General features: G+C 33.1%; 1 protein-coding gene across 5 annotated transcripts in view; it reads right to left on the reverse strand.

The window, feature by feature from the left end:
* Positions 1–2,598: 2,598 nt before the first annotated feature.
* Positions 2,599–19,859, reverse strand: part of LOC140439134 (peritrophin-48-like) — a 51,818-nt gene continuing 34,557 nt past the window's right edge. For 4 of the 5 annotated variants that reach the window (XM_072528849.1, XM_072528850.1, XM_072528848.1 and 1 more), the window contains 6 exons: positions 15,028–15,066; positions 10,871–11,053; positions 10,482–10,502; positions 4,930–4,983; positions 3,837–3,887; positions 2,599–2,974 (listed from right to left, as the gene is read on the reverse strand). In XM_072528849.1, coding sequence (XP_072384950.1) covers positions 2,802–2,974; positions 3,837–3,887; positions 4,930–4,983; positions 10,482–10,502; positions 10,871–11,053; positions 15,028–15,066 — 521 coding nt within the window. In that variant the 3' untranslated portion in view covers positions 2,599–2,801. The remainder of the gene's footprint in view (positions 2,975–3,836; positions 3,888–4,929; positions 4,984–10,481; positions 10,503–10,870; positions 11,054–15,027; positions 15,067–19,859) is intronic. The other variant, XM_072528847.1, reaches the window with a different exon arrangement.

Genomic DNA, 19,859 nt, shown 5'->3' on the forward strand with positions numbered 1-19,859 from the left:
TTTTTGAAAAGCGGTTCACTTTGTGCATAAGCGAAATTATAATATGGAAAAATCTCACCCAATTTGTCCAGTAGTTTACAGCAACAGGCACAAACACCAGATAAAATTCACTTCTGTCCTTTTGTTTTAGAGTTTATCGCGACACATTAGTCTTTTCGAGGGTCTTTTAATCACATTTATATAAATATGCAAACCTAAGAGTAAAGTACAAATAACGCGATCACCAAACACAAAATCCGTCGCGTTAGGACCAAAAATAATGCTGGAACTTTGATTGATCTCCAACAATTGTTCGGGAGAAAGCTTATTAAATTCCTTTCCCCGTGCGTGTACAGTACCAAATATTTTAGGACCATGGACTGTACAAGAGTTTCCTTCGATATAGATAAGCAGACTTCACGGCGATGGTTCAGTATGTGTTTGGTTTTATAGGGGTTTGTACTTAGAGAAAAATAAGCGTAATTAATCGATACTACACATTTAATACCGAGAAAATATTTACAAAGGAACTATTACTAAATAAAGAGTTCGCTTTAATAAATTGTTCATTTTTATACCGGCGTTTTAGGGGCGCGCGACTATAGAGAAAACTAAATGCACTTTTTTACCGCACTTTTGACAGTCTGTCAAATACAGTCTGTCGCTAAGATAAAATTCAACATTTGTGGAAACGAAAAATAAACTGAAATTAATATAAAATGTTGTTTTTACAACAACATGCTAGTAAAATATTGTTGCCTATCATCAAAAATGGATTAAAAACCTATCTACATTACCAAATACCTCAGGAACAAGCGGGATTTGTAAAGGGTTAAGGTACACGGGGACAAATCCTGAACCTGAGACAACTCGTTGATAATACTAAAGAATTTCAAGTATCTATGATTATATGCCTCGTTGACTACCAAAAGGCATTTAATTATGTAAGCTGGAGAAATCTGTGGTCCATTTTAATAGAAATGGGCATATCAATGCACCTGGTGACATTAAAAATCTGTACCAGTCCAATATAGCGACAGTACGACTAGATCAGAAGTTCTCAAACCAATTGTCTTTATCAGTTGTCACCTGACTTATTCAACATTTATAGTGAACATATCATGAGGATGGCTTTAAATGGTTGGGCCGGTGGAGTAACAGTGGCTGGTAGGAAAATCTCCTATTTAAGATTTGCTGATGACACTACACTTATAGCAGCAAATGAGCAAAATATGTTTAATTCCCTGCGAGGAGTTGAGTACCAAAGTAATAAAGTTGGTCTAAAAATCAATAAATCTAAGACATAAATAATGGTGGTCGATAGATTCCACACTGTTCAACTGACTCACATGTTACAGGAATACCAGATAGTGGACAGTTTTGTCTATTTCGAGTCTAGTATACCAAATGACGGTAACTGTGAAGCAGAAGTTCGGAGACGTATTGGTATAGGAAAAAATGGGAGTAGTCGCCTAACTAAAATTTGGAAAGACAGATCTATCTCTCAAAATATCAAGATGATACTGGTGAATGCACCTGTATTCTCAATATTTCTATATGGGGCAGAGACTTGGACTCTTCGCGGACGTAAGGGCCAAAAAATTGATGCCTTTGAGATGTGGTGCTGGAGAAGAATGCTGCGTATACCTTAGACAGCTCATAGCACAAACGTTTCCATTCTAAACCACCTCGCGAGTAAAAAAAGTCTGTTCACAAAAAGTCTGCAACGTATTCTGCAATTTTTTGGTCACGTGATTCGCAGAGGTGACGATGTTTGGAGAGATTAATTGTTTCTGGAAACGTTCCGGGAAGAAGATCGAGAGGACGATTACCAACTAGATGGTCTGACCAAATTAAGAATTCAGATGCAAACTCATTTTGCTAAGCTCATAGAGCAGCTGAAGATAGAGACCAATGAAGAAAAATTGTTAGGAATATTGGAAGAAACCACAATCCTCAGTAATGGGGAAATGACAAGAGGGAGAGATGATCCAGAGGAAGGCAAAACGGGAAATACACACGACAACCACTAGATAATATTTGATGTAACTAATGTTATTGTTAGAAGATAAAAATCCACAAGCTGACACTTAATTGCAACAACTAAAGAACAGTCTTTATCGTAACAAAATGTGGATCCTTATACAACAGAAAGGTTTAAGAGATCAAATGTTTCCTGAATTATAAAATCTGGATCTTAGAGAATAGAAATATGCTTTATTGTCATTGAAAATTGTACAATTTTATGAACAAAGCTTACAAAAAGTCAAAAAAATAACAATTACAATTTAAAATTTTCTAAAATTAAAGAAATCGTAAATATCACAATATAAAAGATAATAAAATATACAATCCATTGCAAAATTTAACTAAACTGCAAATTGCATAATAAAACCTTACGAACTAGTTTACCAACAAGTTTAAGTTGCTGCATGTGATACCCAAATAAATATAAAAATACTTTAGTTGCTTGTACCTTTCTTTGTTCTTAGTTATTCGTTAAGAAACTCTTTCACTGAATAATATGGTCTTTCAGATAGATAGGCTCTTACCAATTTACGGAACTTTTTTGTATTTTTAGTTGAGTACTTTTTAAAAATAAATAATACACAAGATAAATGCATTTCTATTTCATTTTATTTATTTTCTGTCTCAGATATAAGTATAACAATATTAATATCAACCACTTACATAAAAATGCAATACTTTTACAATAAAAAAATAAAATTTTTGAGGTATAACTTTAAAGAGAACAATAATTCATAAACGCAATAAATATTTTAAAAATATTTTTTGACAGTCGGTCGACAGAATCACCTATTCTAACATTCGTTTTCTGAGTAACTGCAGCTCATTATAACCTCGTTCCAAATCGTTCCAGTTGGACAGTCAAATAAATACGCCTGGCCGTTGGCGCATTCATAATATTGTTTACAATTGTCAGGATTAGCCACAAATGCTCCATTTGCTTTACCTTCGCATACAGTGGATGGTGCTAAAACATAAAAAATAAATGAAATGGCAACCATTATTCCAATTTGTTGGAATAGTCACAAAATTGATGAAAAACGGTTTCATTTGTAAAAAAAAATGGTGATTTTTTATTAATTTCTTATTCTCCCGATTCTCCATATTTGATTCTTAGCGATAATGACATATAAACAAAAGTAAAAATGTGTCATCGTTTTTTTTTAATTTTATCTTGACATTATTCAATTGGAAAATGATTGGTTATCAGAAATTTCATCAAAAAACGTACTGGAGTAGAAGTTAAAATAATAAATGATCATGACTTAAGTGAAAAACATATTTAACCGAATTATAAAATCGCATAAAATGTGTATATGCTAGTAGTTAACAAAATAATACACTTAAACCTTCATAAAATTAATTGAAAACAAATTTAAAAAAAAATGAATTGTATTTACCAGTGGTGTATAAATGCACCAGTCCTTTTTCTATATAAAAAATAAAACATTTAGAATTTTTTTTTTCATTTTTGTTTTAATTACACTGATTTATTGTCAAAAACACGTATGTGTTTAAAAATATTTCCCTCATTTTTATTGTTATTGGCAAAATATGGGTTGATAGAATATTGATAAGCAAGTCTGTATCAAGGGAGGCAAAACACAGAAAAAAAAAATAGAAGAAATCGAAAAATATATGAACAGAATGGAACTAGAAAAATTGGATGAAAAGTGCTCAAGATAAAGCACAGTGGTCAAAAATGAGGGAGGTCTATGTCTAGCAGTGGACACAAAGGGCTAAGGATGATGCTGATGATGATCTTTAATATATATAAAGTTGTTACAAATCTAAACTACCTAACAAAATTATGTGCGAATGATACGTACCTACTGTGGTTACAGATGTGGGGGCAGTAACAGGAGCATTTGTAGGTTTAGCTGAAATTAAAATGGAAACAGAGTTAGCCATATTACAATCGAACACAACAAACATACTACACGAGAATTACTGTAACAAGGCCTTTCGTGTACTTCAGCATATTTCTAGGCATTTCGAATATTTCTTGGTTGACAACTATATATATATATATATATATATATATATATATATATATATATATATATATATATATATATATATATATATTTAGGGATTCTACAGTATTCACTGCCTTCCCTCGCTCAACCGTTTCCATCTCTCTCTGTTGTTTCATTCTCCATCGTTTAATCCTCTCTTACTCATGGCGTCGTCTACTTTGTTCCTCCAGGATTTTCGGGGTCGTCCTCTTTTCCTCCTTCCTATGGGGCTCCATTCGGTTATTCTCTTTATCCATCTGCTGTCGCTAGCTCTTCTTACATGTCCATACCACTTTAGTCTTTTTTGTTCTATATATGTTAGTATGTCTGTTTCTATTGATGTTCTTTGCTTTATTTCGTCATTACTTCTCCTATCCATTCTTGTTACTCTGCAGCATCTTCGCAGGCATTCCATCTCTGTTGCTATTATCTTACTGCTGTTTTTCTTGTTTATGATCCAATTTTCGGCCCCATATGCCATAATACTTCGCACTAATGTTTTATAAATCTGCGTTTTTGTCTTCATATTTAGGTGTCTATCCCACCATACTGAGTTAAGTTGTCGGATTGCTGTTCTTGTTTGTCCTAATCTTTGTGTAATTTCTTCCTCTGTTGTTGCCTTTTTCGTGATTATAAACCCCAGATATTTGAATTTATCCTTTCCTTTGATTGTTACGTTGTCATCAATCTGTAGATCTTCTATGTCTTCTTCACTTGTAGATAGGTACTCTGTTTTCGCGAGGTTAATATCTAGGCCAGCCTAATTCTGTGTAATTTGTAATCATTTTTGGGTCTCTTAAATATTCAGTGCAGCGTGAATTGTTTCAGGCCAGTCTGAAAATCTATCAAGGTGCTCTGAATAATTTCACAGTAGCCCCTATTATATCTATGAAGTATTACTAACCTGTACTTGTAGTTTCGGGCTGTAAAGTCGATACAGGGGCGGCTGTCGATGTATCTGAAATAATAATAATAGTAAACAACGATATCACCATAATATATATACATATATATACATACATTTTAAAGTTGTACTTCATTCAAAAATTTCTATTATTAACTATTATAATTAAACATTAACTATTCAGTAAAGTGAGCCTTTGCAATTCGGGGATTCCCTTGTTACCTGATGTCCCTATTACATCATTGCGAGTTTCGCATTAAAAGGTATTATCTCTTATTGTTTTAAAATAATTTTTCTCTTAGCGGTGTTTCGTTTTATAATTGTATATGTTTTATAACGTTTTATAATGTATAATTTTATAATAAAGTTGTTTAAAATTGCTGATTCTAAGTTGCAGTATAATAAACAGCACGGTTTTCGGATTGAAAGATTTTATGTGAGTGTCGTAAAGTTTTGTTTTTCATCAGAAGAGGTTTTTGCCATTTTAACACATTGATCGTCACGTCGGACATATATGGCCGCCACCAATAGTGCGTATTAGGCCACGTCGCTCATATATGTCCGACACCACGATTTTTCTTGTATATCATATAGCGCCGCGTCGCTCATATTTGAGTGACACTATGCATCTTTTAGCATTATATAACATTATATTACGCATTACATGTGTGGCCTCCTACAAAGCAACTGTGGTTGTATTTCAGCTGAAATAAATTAACACATTGATCGCCAGAGCTATTTTCAAAAAAAAATCTGGGGGTACGCGTATATTTTCGTGTATTACTTTTAGTGATTTCGCATTCATAGAACCCTAAATTGATTGAAATAGCCCTTGATTTTACTTAAAAAATATGTCGCTCAAGTATGTCCGACTTGGCCTCGTGAGCATGGATTCATCGCTCAGGGCCACATCAGCCGTATTCGCTCCGACGTGACTGACGCGACACCTACCGCCTTCATCTAACAGTTTTGGACCTACCAATTTTCAGGTTAAACATATGACATATGTTTGACATTGTTAAATACAGGCGAAATTGACAATTATTAATAATTAACTTTTTAATTATATTTTTTCAGTTTATGTACAAAATAAATGTAGTATTAAAAACTGGGTTTCTCAAAATTCATCATAATATATCTTTTTAAACCCAACCGGAAAAGAAAAGTTTTTCACGTGAAAGAGCATATAATTAAAAACAGTAATAGTAAAAGTTATGATATAAAAGCCAAAGTCATCAGGCACTCTGCAGTTAGCTTGAAGCCTTATAAAATATCATTTAAGGTAAATTATTTAAATATTTCCTATTTCAATTGCATAAAAATGAGGTTATGTGATATTTCCTTTTTCATATTAATAGCACGGATCCATCTTTTTCTTTTCTCTAATTTATATGTAATCTTTGGGAACCTATAAAAACTACACTTACTATTTTTGCTATTATTAGCACAACTAAATACGCAACATGTATTTGCACATATTTTTAATAAAATTTATGCGTAAAAAGATAGTGTCCAATTTTGTCATATTTCGCCGCTACGCACGCTGGCATCGTTTCAAGGTACCCCTACCATGGTCACGCACGGAGCGAATATGCGCGACGATACGACGAGTCGAGACGATGCAGTTATATGATGTCAGTACAAGGTTGAATTCGGTCGTGAGTACATCGTACGCAAAGAAAAATAATGTTTAAGCGTAAAGGATTGTCAATAGAGGAATTAAGAGCATTACTAGAAGAAAGTGATGATAGTAAAAGTGATGTGAGATGTTTAGACTACGACTCAGACGATTCTTTGAACGACCCAAATTTTGAATCCGATTATGAATTAGATTTAGAAGAATCTGTAGAAAGCATGGAATCAAAACTGCAAGATCTTAAAGCTGAAGAAAATCAAGAAAGTGAAGATGAAGCAAATGACGATTTGCAAGAAGCAACAGAACCAGAATTGAACACTGTTCCAGATACGCCCAACTGGAATTTGTACGAGGGTCGTCACAAAGATTTTCCTTTTACAGGAAAGCATGGCCTACAGGTAAATTTACCGAATACTTTATCGGCTTACGAGACATTTTGTTTGTTTATTGACGATGAGGTTATAAATTTTATAGTCGATCAGACAAATAAATATGCTGAAGCACAAATGATAACAGCCGAAATACATCACGATCGAGTCGCTTGAAATAATGGGTTTCGACAAATAATCAAAAAATAAGACAACTTTTTGGTCTTCTAATTTGGATGGGGTTAGTGAAATATGGTAGTAGTGCATCTTACTGGCCAAATAAATAAATTTATCAAAACAGTGTTGCTTCAAATGTAATGTCTCGTAACAGGTTTGGGTTGCTGCTTCGTTTTATTCATTTTTCGGAGAATAGTAGTTTACAAAATCGTCTAAATAAAATACAGCCTCTTGTAGATATTTTGAATAGAAAATTTCAAACAACATATTTTCCAGGAGAAGACTTTGTAATAGACGAAACATTAGTTCCTTGGCGTAGTAGACTAATAGTCCGTCAATATATACCAAACAAAGCTCATAGGTATAGTGTGAAGGTGTTCAAACTATGTTCTATCAATGGTTACACTTGAAATACTAAGATTTATGCTGCGAAATCTGATGACTATGACAAAAATGTTGGATTGGATCAGGCAGTTTGCCTTCAGCTTCAGTTTTCAGAAAATCTATTAGATCAAGGCCGCACATTATATATCGACAACTTCTACACCAATTATAACTTAACATTATCACTTCTTGATAGAAATACACACACTGTGGTAACAGTTAGAAGCAAGAGAAAACACTTACCCCAAAATGTTATGTCTGCACAATTAAAAAGGGGTGAATTAATAGCACGAGAAAACGAAAATGGGATAGTGGTAATGAAATGGCGCGACGAAAGAGTCGTAAAAAATAAACAAAAGAAAATCCGGAGATAGTGGTAGCGTACAACAAGGGAAAACCAGGAATTGATGTGTCCGACCAATTATCGACTTATGCTTCTACACTACGCAAGGGCGTTAAGTGGTATCGAAAGCTTGCCTTTGAATACCTGCTTGGAATTTCAATTGTAAATGCATTTCTAATGTATAAGGTTGTTAAAAGTCCTACAGCCTCTAAAATTCAAATAAACCTCACAAAAATACGATTATTTAGGGAACAACTGGTACAAGATCTTTTAAATATAACGGAGATACCAACAAAGACTCATAAAAAACACGCATTTCTTACAAACAAAAAAGGATGAAAGTAACAAAAGAGTTCGACTAATGTGTGTCTTTTGTTACGCCAAGATGAAAGAAGAAGAAGGACGATATGTTGCCCGGAACAAAGCAAAAAGAGTATACACTTACTGCCCGGATTGTACCTCTCAACCATTTATGTGTTTGGAATGTTTTGGAGTCAATCATAAACCCAATTGACTATTTTGGATGAAAAAATAAATTTTTTGTTTTTACTGTAAATTCTGTTTATTAATATTGTAACTCTAATTTTTTTTATTTCTTTTTTAAGATTTAATTTGGGCAAATGGAGAAAAGAAATCATCAAAGACAATCAATTTCGTTGGAAAATTACAATAAATTAAATACTAGTACAATAAACAGGTTCCTCCGTTTTCCTGATTATCGACACGATATGAATAAAAATAGTCGAATACAAGAATAGAAAAATGGACCAGTTTTTTTTAAGCTTTTGTATAATTTCTTTCAGATATTCAAAGTAAGTTATCATGCAGCCTATTTCTTTTAATTTCTGGAAACTTTTTTGTTTTTGTCTTGATTTTATGTACAGTATTGTGCGAATTAATGTAAACAGAGATCGAAATTCAGTTTTCATAAGTTGGCACACCTGCTGTGAATATTCTGTCAACTGTTTTGTCAAAAAACCATAACCTCAAAACCGTATTAGTATATTGTTCAAAACACGTGCTTTGTGTTTTATATCATTATTATATTTTGTTGTATCTCAGGTTATGTGCAAGTTAGTGTGAGTTTCATTGATTTAACTGTGCAATCCTGTTTAACTTTTTAATATGTATATCACTCCTAGGAAAAGAGAAAGAATCATAACACTTAGTGAGCATACACCAATGACTTAGAGGGACATTGCAAAGGAGTGTTGTGTAAGTTTGGGTGCAGTAAACAAAATAATTAAACAAAAAAAGGAAACAGGGTCAGTTGAAGTGCAGCGGAAAGGAAAATGTGGAAGAAAACGGAACACTACTCCTCGAGATGAAGACTTTCTTTTGCGCGATAGCAAACTTCATCCCAGAAAAACAAGCTATGACCTCCAGCAAGATTTAGAAAAGGCTGGAATAAAAATTCACGACTCAACGGTACGCAGACGTCTCTTAGAAGGAGAGAGAAGAGCCGTGAGACCGCAGAAGAAACAAGTTCTGACAGCGCCTATGATGAAAAAAATACTAAATTGGGCAAAAAATACGCTCATTGGAGTGCAGAAGATTGGAAAAAAGTATTATTTTCTGATGAGACCCACTTCCTAGTGCAGGGCTAGCGATCAACATTCATACGAAAGGCAGCCAATGAGTCACTTTCAGCTAGCCATATTAACCAAACAGTTAAACATCCCACCAAAAAAATGTTCTGTGGCTGTTTTTCATACTCAGGAACTGGCACTCTTATTCCTGTTGAAGGTATGATGAACAGTGAAAAGTACAAAGCCATGCTAGGGCAACGCTTAACTATAGAGCTTGACAAAGTACAGGCCGAAGAGACTGCAATTTTTCAACTAGATTTAGCTCCGTGCCATGTATCGAAGGTTATGATAAAATATTTCAAGGATAATAATATTACCCTTCTTGATTGGCCTGGGAATTCACCTGACCTTAATCCTATTGAAAATTTGTGGGCAATATGTAAGGCTAAACTATGCCTGTATAGTTTGACTGTAAGACAAAAACAAAAATGGTGGAAGCAGTGCTTAAGGTGTGGTTTAGAGATGAAGCAATCACAAACAATTGCAAAAAACTTGTGGATTCCATCCCTAGAAGACTCCAGAAATTCATAAAAGTAAAAGGGGGACATATTAAATACTAATTAATAAAAAAATCTCATGTAAGTGTACCTAAATTTACCTTTGGCCTAAATAAATCATATTTACAAATTAATTCTGTTTGTTCACATTAACTCGCACAATACTGTAATTTTAGAAGGCTACTTTTAATATCCCTACTTTTTCAAGGCAAGTAATGTCTTTTTTTATGCAATTTTTTTTGTATGCGCTTTCCTGTGGAACGTATCCACCGCATAAAACGAGACCTTACATATTTACTCCAGGATCTCGTTAACTTTTGAAAGAATATTCTTGATATTTTCTTTTAATTGAAATAGATATAAAAATATTCTATTTGGATTTTTTTTTTATAATTAATATAAATTCATAAGTACATAACTGGATTTTCCGAACTATTTTTATATAGTTTATATAGTTTAGTAGAATAGTTTTAATGATTTGATAAAATTAAAAAAAAGTAGATAGATAGGTACTACAAAACCTTTTTATTTTAAAGTATACTATCTTGTTTTACTTACCAACTGGTGAGGGTGTCACAGCTGTAACAAAAAAATGAAAATAACCATTTTGTAAATGTGAGAATATCAAATTATATATGGTAAAACGGTACCAAGCAGTACCAAATATAAAAATTAAAATTAAATTAAATGTTTTTATTTTATTGAAGCAGAACTTGAAATTGAAGAAGCAGAACCAATAGTTTTACGAGCAGAAATAGAAAAGGCTCTCAACCAACCAGGAAAGATTGGCATAGATGTAATACTGGATATCTGTAATGATATGAATCACATGTGAATTAACCTTTATCACATAATAGACTTCAGTGGTCTATTTTGTTGCAATGATTATTTTGGTAAACATCTTATATTAAATTACTTTTAAGTCTAAACATATACTCTATACCTACAGCACTCAACATTATCCATGTAATCGCATGAGCCCATTGATGGATTGAAGTACATATTTTCGGGACAATTCTTTAGTTGTTTCTGACCATTGACACATCTGTAAAATTTACTACAATCGTATGGATAGATTATATTGGTGGAACCGGTCGTAGGGCAATCTGGATCAGTTGTTGTGGGATTATCTGAAATGTTGTACATATTTTTAAATATTTAAAATGTGTGTAATTAAATCAAAAACCGTAACAAATATTGTAAAACTATATTTAAACATTGTAATATCTCAACCGAAGCCACAAATATATAGTGCGGCTCAAGAGACTTCAACAATTTTCTTCCAGTTCTATTCCGTGCTAGGTTTTTCCAATCTGGCATGGCTTCTTGAATCTTTTATCATCTTTGTTCTTTTAGTATAGTTACAGTTTATTCCTTGGTAGTGCTTCTTAATTAATGTTTTCATCTACTACTACTTCATCTTATAGTTGCATTTTTTATTTTGATTATCTTCGTTTAACATACTTTCGAAATATTTGGCAAATATTTCTAAATCTTGATTAATTTCACCTAATGGATCTCTCTCTTTAGGTTTATATCTTGTTGAAGTGTTATGGGTTCGCTCCCGTTTTGTTTCTTGATAGAATTTGCAGAATGGTTTATTTTTAAAATCTTTTTTGATATTGTTCAATTTCTGCTTAAAGGAAAAGTTTTCTTAGCAACGCAATGCAATGCAATATGGCCCCAGACGCCGCCGTCTGCGGCCATATTGCATTTCTCGTTATTTTACATTAAATATTAAACGAATACGTTTTACACAAACAACGGTAATCCTTTTTTTGTATTCTTGGATAAGACGAAGTCGCCTGCTTTTTTTATTTTTTCTTTTAGTTTTTTCCACCTGCTTTTTAAATCCCTACCACTGTCTAGCTTATAAATGTCTTTTAAAACCGTTCTGTAAATATTCTCCTAATTTTTATTCTATAATTACTCCAGTCATCAAAGACGAAAATGCCACTAAACCTCTAAAAATCATACGAACAAGCTGAATTTGGCCGAGAATGTTAATTTTGTGAACCCCAAAAAAGATAGTTTACGTAAGGGGGGGGGGGAGGATAAAACATCGGTTTAGCCAGAATCTGTACGCAAAAACTGTTTCAAGCAAGAAATGTAGCTGAGGTAATTCTGAACAATAAAGTTTATTACCACCTATTCTGTAGAATGAATAGTTCTCTCGGAAACAATGCTTGACCAGCAATTTTGAATAACAGTTACAGGCGTGAAATTTTTTAAATAAAATTTATATCAGCTCGTCAGTAAAAATTTGATATCGCTTGATCAACTAAGTTGTCTTTTGAGTGTCCTTTTAATAAAAATCTAAATGAGTTTTAAAGGAAAAGAGTGCAGCAAATGAAGTCAGTTTCTATAAAGCTTTTAAATAAATGAACATTGCGCTATTTGTTCTATTTTTTACGATTTTCATGAGATCAATAAAAATTTATTACTTTCATTGACCGGTGACTATGGAATTTCATTGCTGGAGCATAATCTTCAAAACATATAACATGAAATTTCGATTTTGAGTTTTTGCAACAAATATGAAACATTTGAAATATGCCTAAACAACACTTAATTAAAACTTTCAGAATACAAACGATCTACAACTTTTAAAACTCCTTCTTTTCGATTGCACGAGTACCTTTTTCGAAACTACACAATCTCAGATACAAATTCTATGTAATGCCGTCTTTGTAGAAGCATTTTTCGTGACGTGAAATTGTTTCTAATGTGAAAATTTGAATTAAAAATTTTTTTAGGCATAAAAATGGCAAAAATCGCGCAACGTTTATTTATTTAACAACTCTATAGAAACTGACTTTATTTGCAGCAAAATAAAAAATTTCATACGAAAGCTGCACCCTTCTCCTTTAAAACTTATTTTAATTTTATATCTCTGTTCAAAAGATATCGAATTTTTACCGTCGAGTTAATTCAAATTTTATTTAAAAAATTTCACTCGCGTAACTGACATTTAATGAAGACAGGGCAACAAAGACAATACTAGTTAGCCGAACCTGAAATACCAGGGCCCACACTAGCTGAAGTAAAGTCCGCAATTTCGTCCCTAAAAACCATAAAGCCCCAGACCCAGACGGCATACAGGCGGAACTACTAAAAAAGGGGGAGAAAAGCTCCACCTTGAGATATATCATCTTATAAGAGAAGTCTGGGAAAGAGAAGAAATACCGAAACACTGGCATGATAGTCATATAGTACCTATCCACAAGAAGGGTGACAAACAAATATGTCGGAACTATAGAGGAATATCGTTAATCAATACAACATACAAAATTATATCAACAATACTATCTAGAAGGCTAACTCCATACGCAGAGGAAATAATAGGCGACTACCAAAGCGGATCCAGACCGGAAAGGTCGACCACAGACCAGATATTCGTCCTACGCCAGGTGTTGGAAAAAAACTGGGAATTTAACCGCGATGTACACCAAATCTTCGTGAACTTTAAACAAGCTTACGATTCTGTTAGCAGAGAAGCATTGTGGGAGACCATGGTAGAAATGGGAGTACCTGGGAAGCTGGTACGATTGGTACAGGTGAGCACAGAGAACGTTTCCGCACGGATCAGAATTGGCAACACCACGTCGGAGGAATTCCTCATTGACACCGGGCTTAGGCAAGGCGATCCTCTCGCCCCCCTGCTATTTAATTTTGCACTGGAACATGTGGTAAGGAAAGCTCAACTACAACTGACAAACGGATTTGCCGCCCAATGATCAAAAATACAATTGGCATTTGCGGATGACGTGGACATAATTGTACAATCCACCAGAGATGTAAAATAAGTTTTCACTCTATTCGAAAACAGAGCCAAAGAAGTTGGTCTAAAGGTCAACGAGGACAAGACAAAGTACATGGTGGTTACGAAGAACCCAAGACCAAGGGCTAGACAAAACGTAACAATCAATGAGTACAACTGTGAAGTCGTCAAAGAATTCAACTACCTGGAAGCGATCATAACATCTGAAAATAAATATGAAAAGGACGTGGCAGCCAGGATAATTGCAGGAAACAGGGCATATTACTCATTAATGACCGTACTTAAATCAAAAATACTCTCAATATCAGCAAAAATAAGAGTTTACAAGACAATAATTCATCCCACAATAACGTATGGAAGCGAGACATGGACTCTGAACCAGCGGGAAACGACAACATTACTGGTACTGGAAAGAAATGATACTGCGGACTATCTATGGGCCTTGCAGAGAAGAGACAACAGGAGAATGGAGAAGAAGACACAATGATGAACTCCAGGCAGTATATGGAGATGAAAACATAGTACGCTACATTAAAGTAAACCGAATAAGATGGGCGGACCACGTACTAAGATCGAGTGACGAAAGACTCCTGAACGCCACATTCTGGGAAAGGCCCGATGGCAGCAGGTCAGTTGGTCGCCCAAGAAATAGATGGAAGGACGCAGTAGCCAGTAATCTACGCAAAATGGGAATACAGCAATGGGAAATAGCTGCTCAGGACCGACAACAATGGAGAAAACAGTAAACGCGGCCAAGACTCACAAAGAGTTGTAGAGCCAATTGATGATGATCATGATGAACTGACATTCAAAACAGTCGGTCGATTCAAGCGTTGTTTCTGAGAGAACAGTTGATTCTACAGAAAAAGTGCTAATAAACATTATTGTTCAAAATTATCTCAGCTACATTTTTTATTTGAAATATATTTTTATGGCTACATATTCTTTGTATTGTAGGAGTGGAAAACAAAATTAACATTCTTAGCAAAATTCAGCTCGTTCATATAAATTTTAGAAGTCAAATCTCTGACGACTGGACTAATATACATTTTGTGGACATAAAAAGCATACTTATAGCTGAACATACAAGACCAAAAATGATTGATGAAATTCGCAGATAACGTTACCCAATAAAATACGTTACGTAATAAAATATTACGTGGCAGATTTGATGATATTCTACATAATAAAAGCGAATTTATTTGACGGATTAACAGTTCTATTGTGAATTCATATTATATTACAAGTAGAAAACATTTTCTATTCAACAATTAGTGAATACAGCATTATTAATAAAACAAAACATTTTATTTCTTTACTTACCTGGAACGACAGTTGTGTAGGTGGGAATAGCGGTAGTGGCTGCAAAATATTAAATTTATTTTGGTAATTAAATTATAAATCTGCAATCTGCTTAATCTAAGAAATGTAAGAGGTTAAAGATTAACAAAAAACTACATTGCCAAATTCTAATTAGGTACTGAAGTTACAAATGTAAACATAAACTGAAATTTGCGAAACTGATTTCGTCCATATTGTCCATATGGGCATAATACTTTGATGAATAGTAATGTTATATTTTATAGAATATAATTTTTATGAGAATAACTAATATAGAAAAATATACATAGATAGTGATGAGACATAATAAAAACAAAAAAATAAATAAAATAAACTTATAGTAAAGCCAACGGAAAAAGAATGGAATGAGACAACGGAAAAACAATGAAGAATAAATCTAAATAAACTGTTGAAGCAATAAGAACAAATGCTTCGATAACGAATAAAGAATATAGTAAAACACAAATAAAAGGACGAAATATTATCGTATACCTGAAGGATTTGGCTGATATAAAGGAGTTAAGAGTGTAAGTGAAAAATATATAGGAAATATTTTATCGTTCTTCAAAAGTAAAGTATTTAGCAGCTTTTAAGCAGCATATAAGAAGATAAAAAATGAGGTTTTATAAAAGAAAGACCAATCTTTGTTTGCCTTTCTTTCGACCAGATTTTCACCTCTTGAGCATATAAAGAACAATTCAGTAGAACAGATCTTGGGATTATATTTTCATTTTATTGATTGTGAACAAGCTAACAGCAGGAATAATATAGCCGAAGCTATAAATATTTAACATTGAGAGGAAGATATAGAAATCCTTTAAAGTCAACACAGATCACTCAAGATCAAATCAGCGACGTCCACAGCATTTTTTATTTTGGTGCTAATACTTTATGTTTGCTTTCTTCTTATGGTGCCCTATCCAATAAGTGGATGTTGGCGACACTTCTGGCATACTCCTCTCGGTCTTGTGTGGCTCTAAAGAGTGCATGGGCATCGAGGTTTGTCCAATCCCTTATGTTTTTAAGCCATGAGTATTTCTTTCTTACGATGCCCCGTTATCCTTCTATCTTCCCTTTCATAATAATCTTTAAGAACTGGTACTTGGAATTTCGAAATATATGACTCAGATAAGCAGTTTTTCTTCTTTTTATTATTGGCAGCAATTCTCGTTCTCTGCCCATTCGATTTATAACTTCGACATTTGTTGTGTGATCTGTCCAGGAAATTTTAAGTAGTCTTCTAAATACCCACATTTCAAGCGCCTCCAATCGGTTCATCACATCGGTTCATTACGTTGGCCTTTATGGTCCAGTTTTCTACACCATAAAGCGATATCAAAGCGTTAAGTTAAGGCTGCTGTTGCTTAGCAAGGTTATCATATTAGTAAATGCTGTTCTGGCTTGCTACGTTGGCAACATTTATGTTGACAACAATGCATTAATATTACGAGGCTTGTTCAATTGAAACTTATCGTTGTGATTAAGTCTCAATTTTACTATAAAATAAGTTTATTTGCCGTTTAGATTTCCACTTCGAAAATAGTTCTCAAAATGTAAATTATGAACTATGATACAGTTAAGAAAAGATGGACAGATGGTCAAACATTTGCACATCAAAAATATCTGCAAATAAAACATTTTCGTAGAAAGTGAGTGATGGGTTTTGATTGGCATAGCATATCTATATAAAAAGCTCAAAGGGATCATTTTGACCCCAAGTTCTTAAATCAATAAAAACCCAGTTTATAGAATTTATATACTCTACATGATAGAATCTGATTTTATTTTTTAGTTTTACAGTTTAAACATTTTTAATACCATACGGTTTGCAGTTTTTAGCATTTGCCATACATAACCTTGTTACAGCCGTGGCACTAATGTAAGTATGATTTCCTTTACAAAATATTTTTAACTGATATTTTTTTTGTTTTTAGATAGTAACAGTGTTGTTACTTTATTATTGGTTATTGGTAAAACAAGTGTTACTGTGTGTAGTACAAGATTTCGGGAGGCAAGATATGGAGCCCGTAATTCTTCACACAGCTAAAGAATAAACTCACAACGACTGAGTCTACTTTCAGTTACTTCTTTATAAATAATCCATGCATTTGTTGCTCTTAAGTCAGTCAAAAATGTTATAAAACACGTACATAGGCCATCGTCTTGAAGCAACATTTTTAGTATAAAGACGCCCCATTTGGTCCACTACATAAACCCCATATTTGGTTTGATTATAAAAACTTACTGTTTCTGGAAGTTTTTCTGGACAGCAACATCCACTGACTGATGTAACAAGCTCAACAAAAGCACATTTTTGTGACTATTTCTTTGGTATGCAGTAAGTGTTATTTTTTCATCGCTCTGGAATATATGGATAACATACAATTTTCTATTTTCACGCTATGCGCTTAGAGGAATTTACTTTCTGTTGCGATTTAAAGTACCCACAAGACTTGTTGATTTATTTTGCAATGTTTTGACCAATTTCATCCATGTTAAGTAGTTATCTATCATAATATTTTTCCATTATCTTATGCGTAGATGATTAGTATCAGTATAAGAGTTCAAGTTTCTTATAGTCCACGTCGAGACATCTTTACAGTCGTCTTGAATTTTCACAAATGAAGGTGTGTTTCAATATTCCAGAAACGAGAATTAGCAGAATCTAATAAATAAACATACATAAATATAGTTTTACCCATACGACAGGAAGCTAAAAGAAAGAATTGTCGTATTTTCGAGAAAAGGATAATAACTGACGCAGTGCCAGTTTGGTCCCTTTAGACTTCTATGGTAGGTTTGTTAGAAAAACCATTTAATAAAAAAAACGGGTGTGGCAGTCCAGTGGGACTGCCGGTGGAAGTTAAACTTCTATACACGCATTCGCCGTTACAAATTTATTTGGGAGTCAATCTGCACAATCATTACATATGTAATTCTATAGGTAAGACATAGCAGAAAGAGAAACAGAATTAATAACAACTTACTAACAATAAAGGATTGAATCAATATTTGGATGAAAATGTATATTTTTATTTTCATATATGTATGAAAGGAGTTGAATGCAAAAATTTTTTTACACATACTCTGCAGTAAAATTCATTGTTTATTTTGTTATTAATATAATAATACAATACAAATTAAACTGCAATATTCATAAGTATTTAAAAATGACAATAATGTAATAATATTAATAAAAAAAGTCCTCCCCGACTGGGAATCGAACCCCGGTCTCCCGCGTGACAGGCGGGGATACTGACTACTATACTACCGAGGACATGACACAAAGATATTTCAAAAGTGACAGTTCTGGATCATACGGTGATTTATTGAGATTATTATTTTGAAATACAAAAGACTAATATAATTATGAACATTTAATAAATAATACAAAACATATCACATAAATAATAGTATTAATAAATAAATATTTTATTATATGTATAATATTATATGTATATATATCTTTATATAATATTAAATTATATATACAAAAGGAACATTTTTATATTCGAGAGAGGAAGAGAGAGAAAATATATTTTCTGTCTCTCTCTTACTCATTATCTTACATATGTAATGATTTCACAGATTCACTCCCATACAAATTTTCAACGTGGAGCGCGCGTATAGAAGTATAACTTCAATAAACAATATTTTTTGTGTTAAATAAGGCTTTGTATCAAAATATTATAATAGTCAAAAAATGTGAAATTATTATTGCCTCAAATAAAAAAACTACAATAACTTTAAATCGCAACATGGACCAAATTGGCCACTCCGACTTTCTAGTGTAAAAAACTCACTGATCCAAAACTTTGAGCCAAATAGTATATAAGGGCTTACATTGCAGCTCACTAAGATACCAAATACATCTATAAAGAAAGCTGAACTGCAAAGCTTTTAATGTACGAGGGTGGATTGATATAAAACTAGCCTTTGATAGAAAAAACAAGTTTTTTGTAATTGAATCGATTTATTTCTCAATATAGTCTCCTTTTAGTTCGATACACTTAGTAAGACGTCCGAATAGTACTTTTGCTCGAGCTCTTCAAAATAGGCCGAAGTTTCAGCGCGACTTCATCATTTGTTGCGAAACGGCGTCCTCCGAGCAATTTTTTAGGTTTGGAAACAGGAAAAAATCGCTGGCGGCAAGATCTGGAGAATACGGTGGGTGTTCAACCAATTCATCATCATCATCATTTTGGCTTTACAACCCTGTGTGGGTCCTAGCCTCCCCAAGAATTTTTTTGGAAATGTCAACACCGAAACCAATTCGGTATCAAGTAGCGCCATCTATCAAAGGCTAGTTTAATATCAATCTATCCTCGTAAAATGATTTGTGCTTCGAAGATTTTTATACAAAAAAAAACAACAAAACAACAACACACTGTATTAAAATTTATTCCTTCTTTTTGAGTTTTTAATCCTATAGAGTTAATTTAAGGGCAATTAAGAACATGTATAAGGCGGTCAAATATATTCCCTAAATTTAATAGGAAGGTAATTGGAGTATTTAATTAAGAACTAAATTATATTAGCAAAGATGATGCAGAAAATATGAAAAGAGAAAATGAATTAAGTGTACATATTAAGTGTAATGAATTGAGTATTTTAAGCGATTCCCGTATTCCGAGACATTCCAAGTGTGATATTTGTAAATGCAATAATTTTTTGCTGATTTTAAAAAAATTTGAACCGAGTAATTACAAAAGCTACTCTACATAATAATAATATAATCAAAAGATTTAATTATCAAAAGCTGAAAAAAAATTCTTTTGGCCCAGATAATATTCACCTTGAATTATTCTTAAACT

This window comes from Diabrotica undecimpunctata, chromosome 4, assembly GCF_040954645.1.
Source record: "Diabrotica undecimpunctata isolate CICGRU chromosome 4, icDiaUnde3, whole genome shotgun sequence".
Lineage (NCBI taxonomy): Eukaryota > Metazoa > Arthropoda > Insecta > Coleoptera > Chrysomelidae > Diabrotica > Diabrotica undecimpunctata.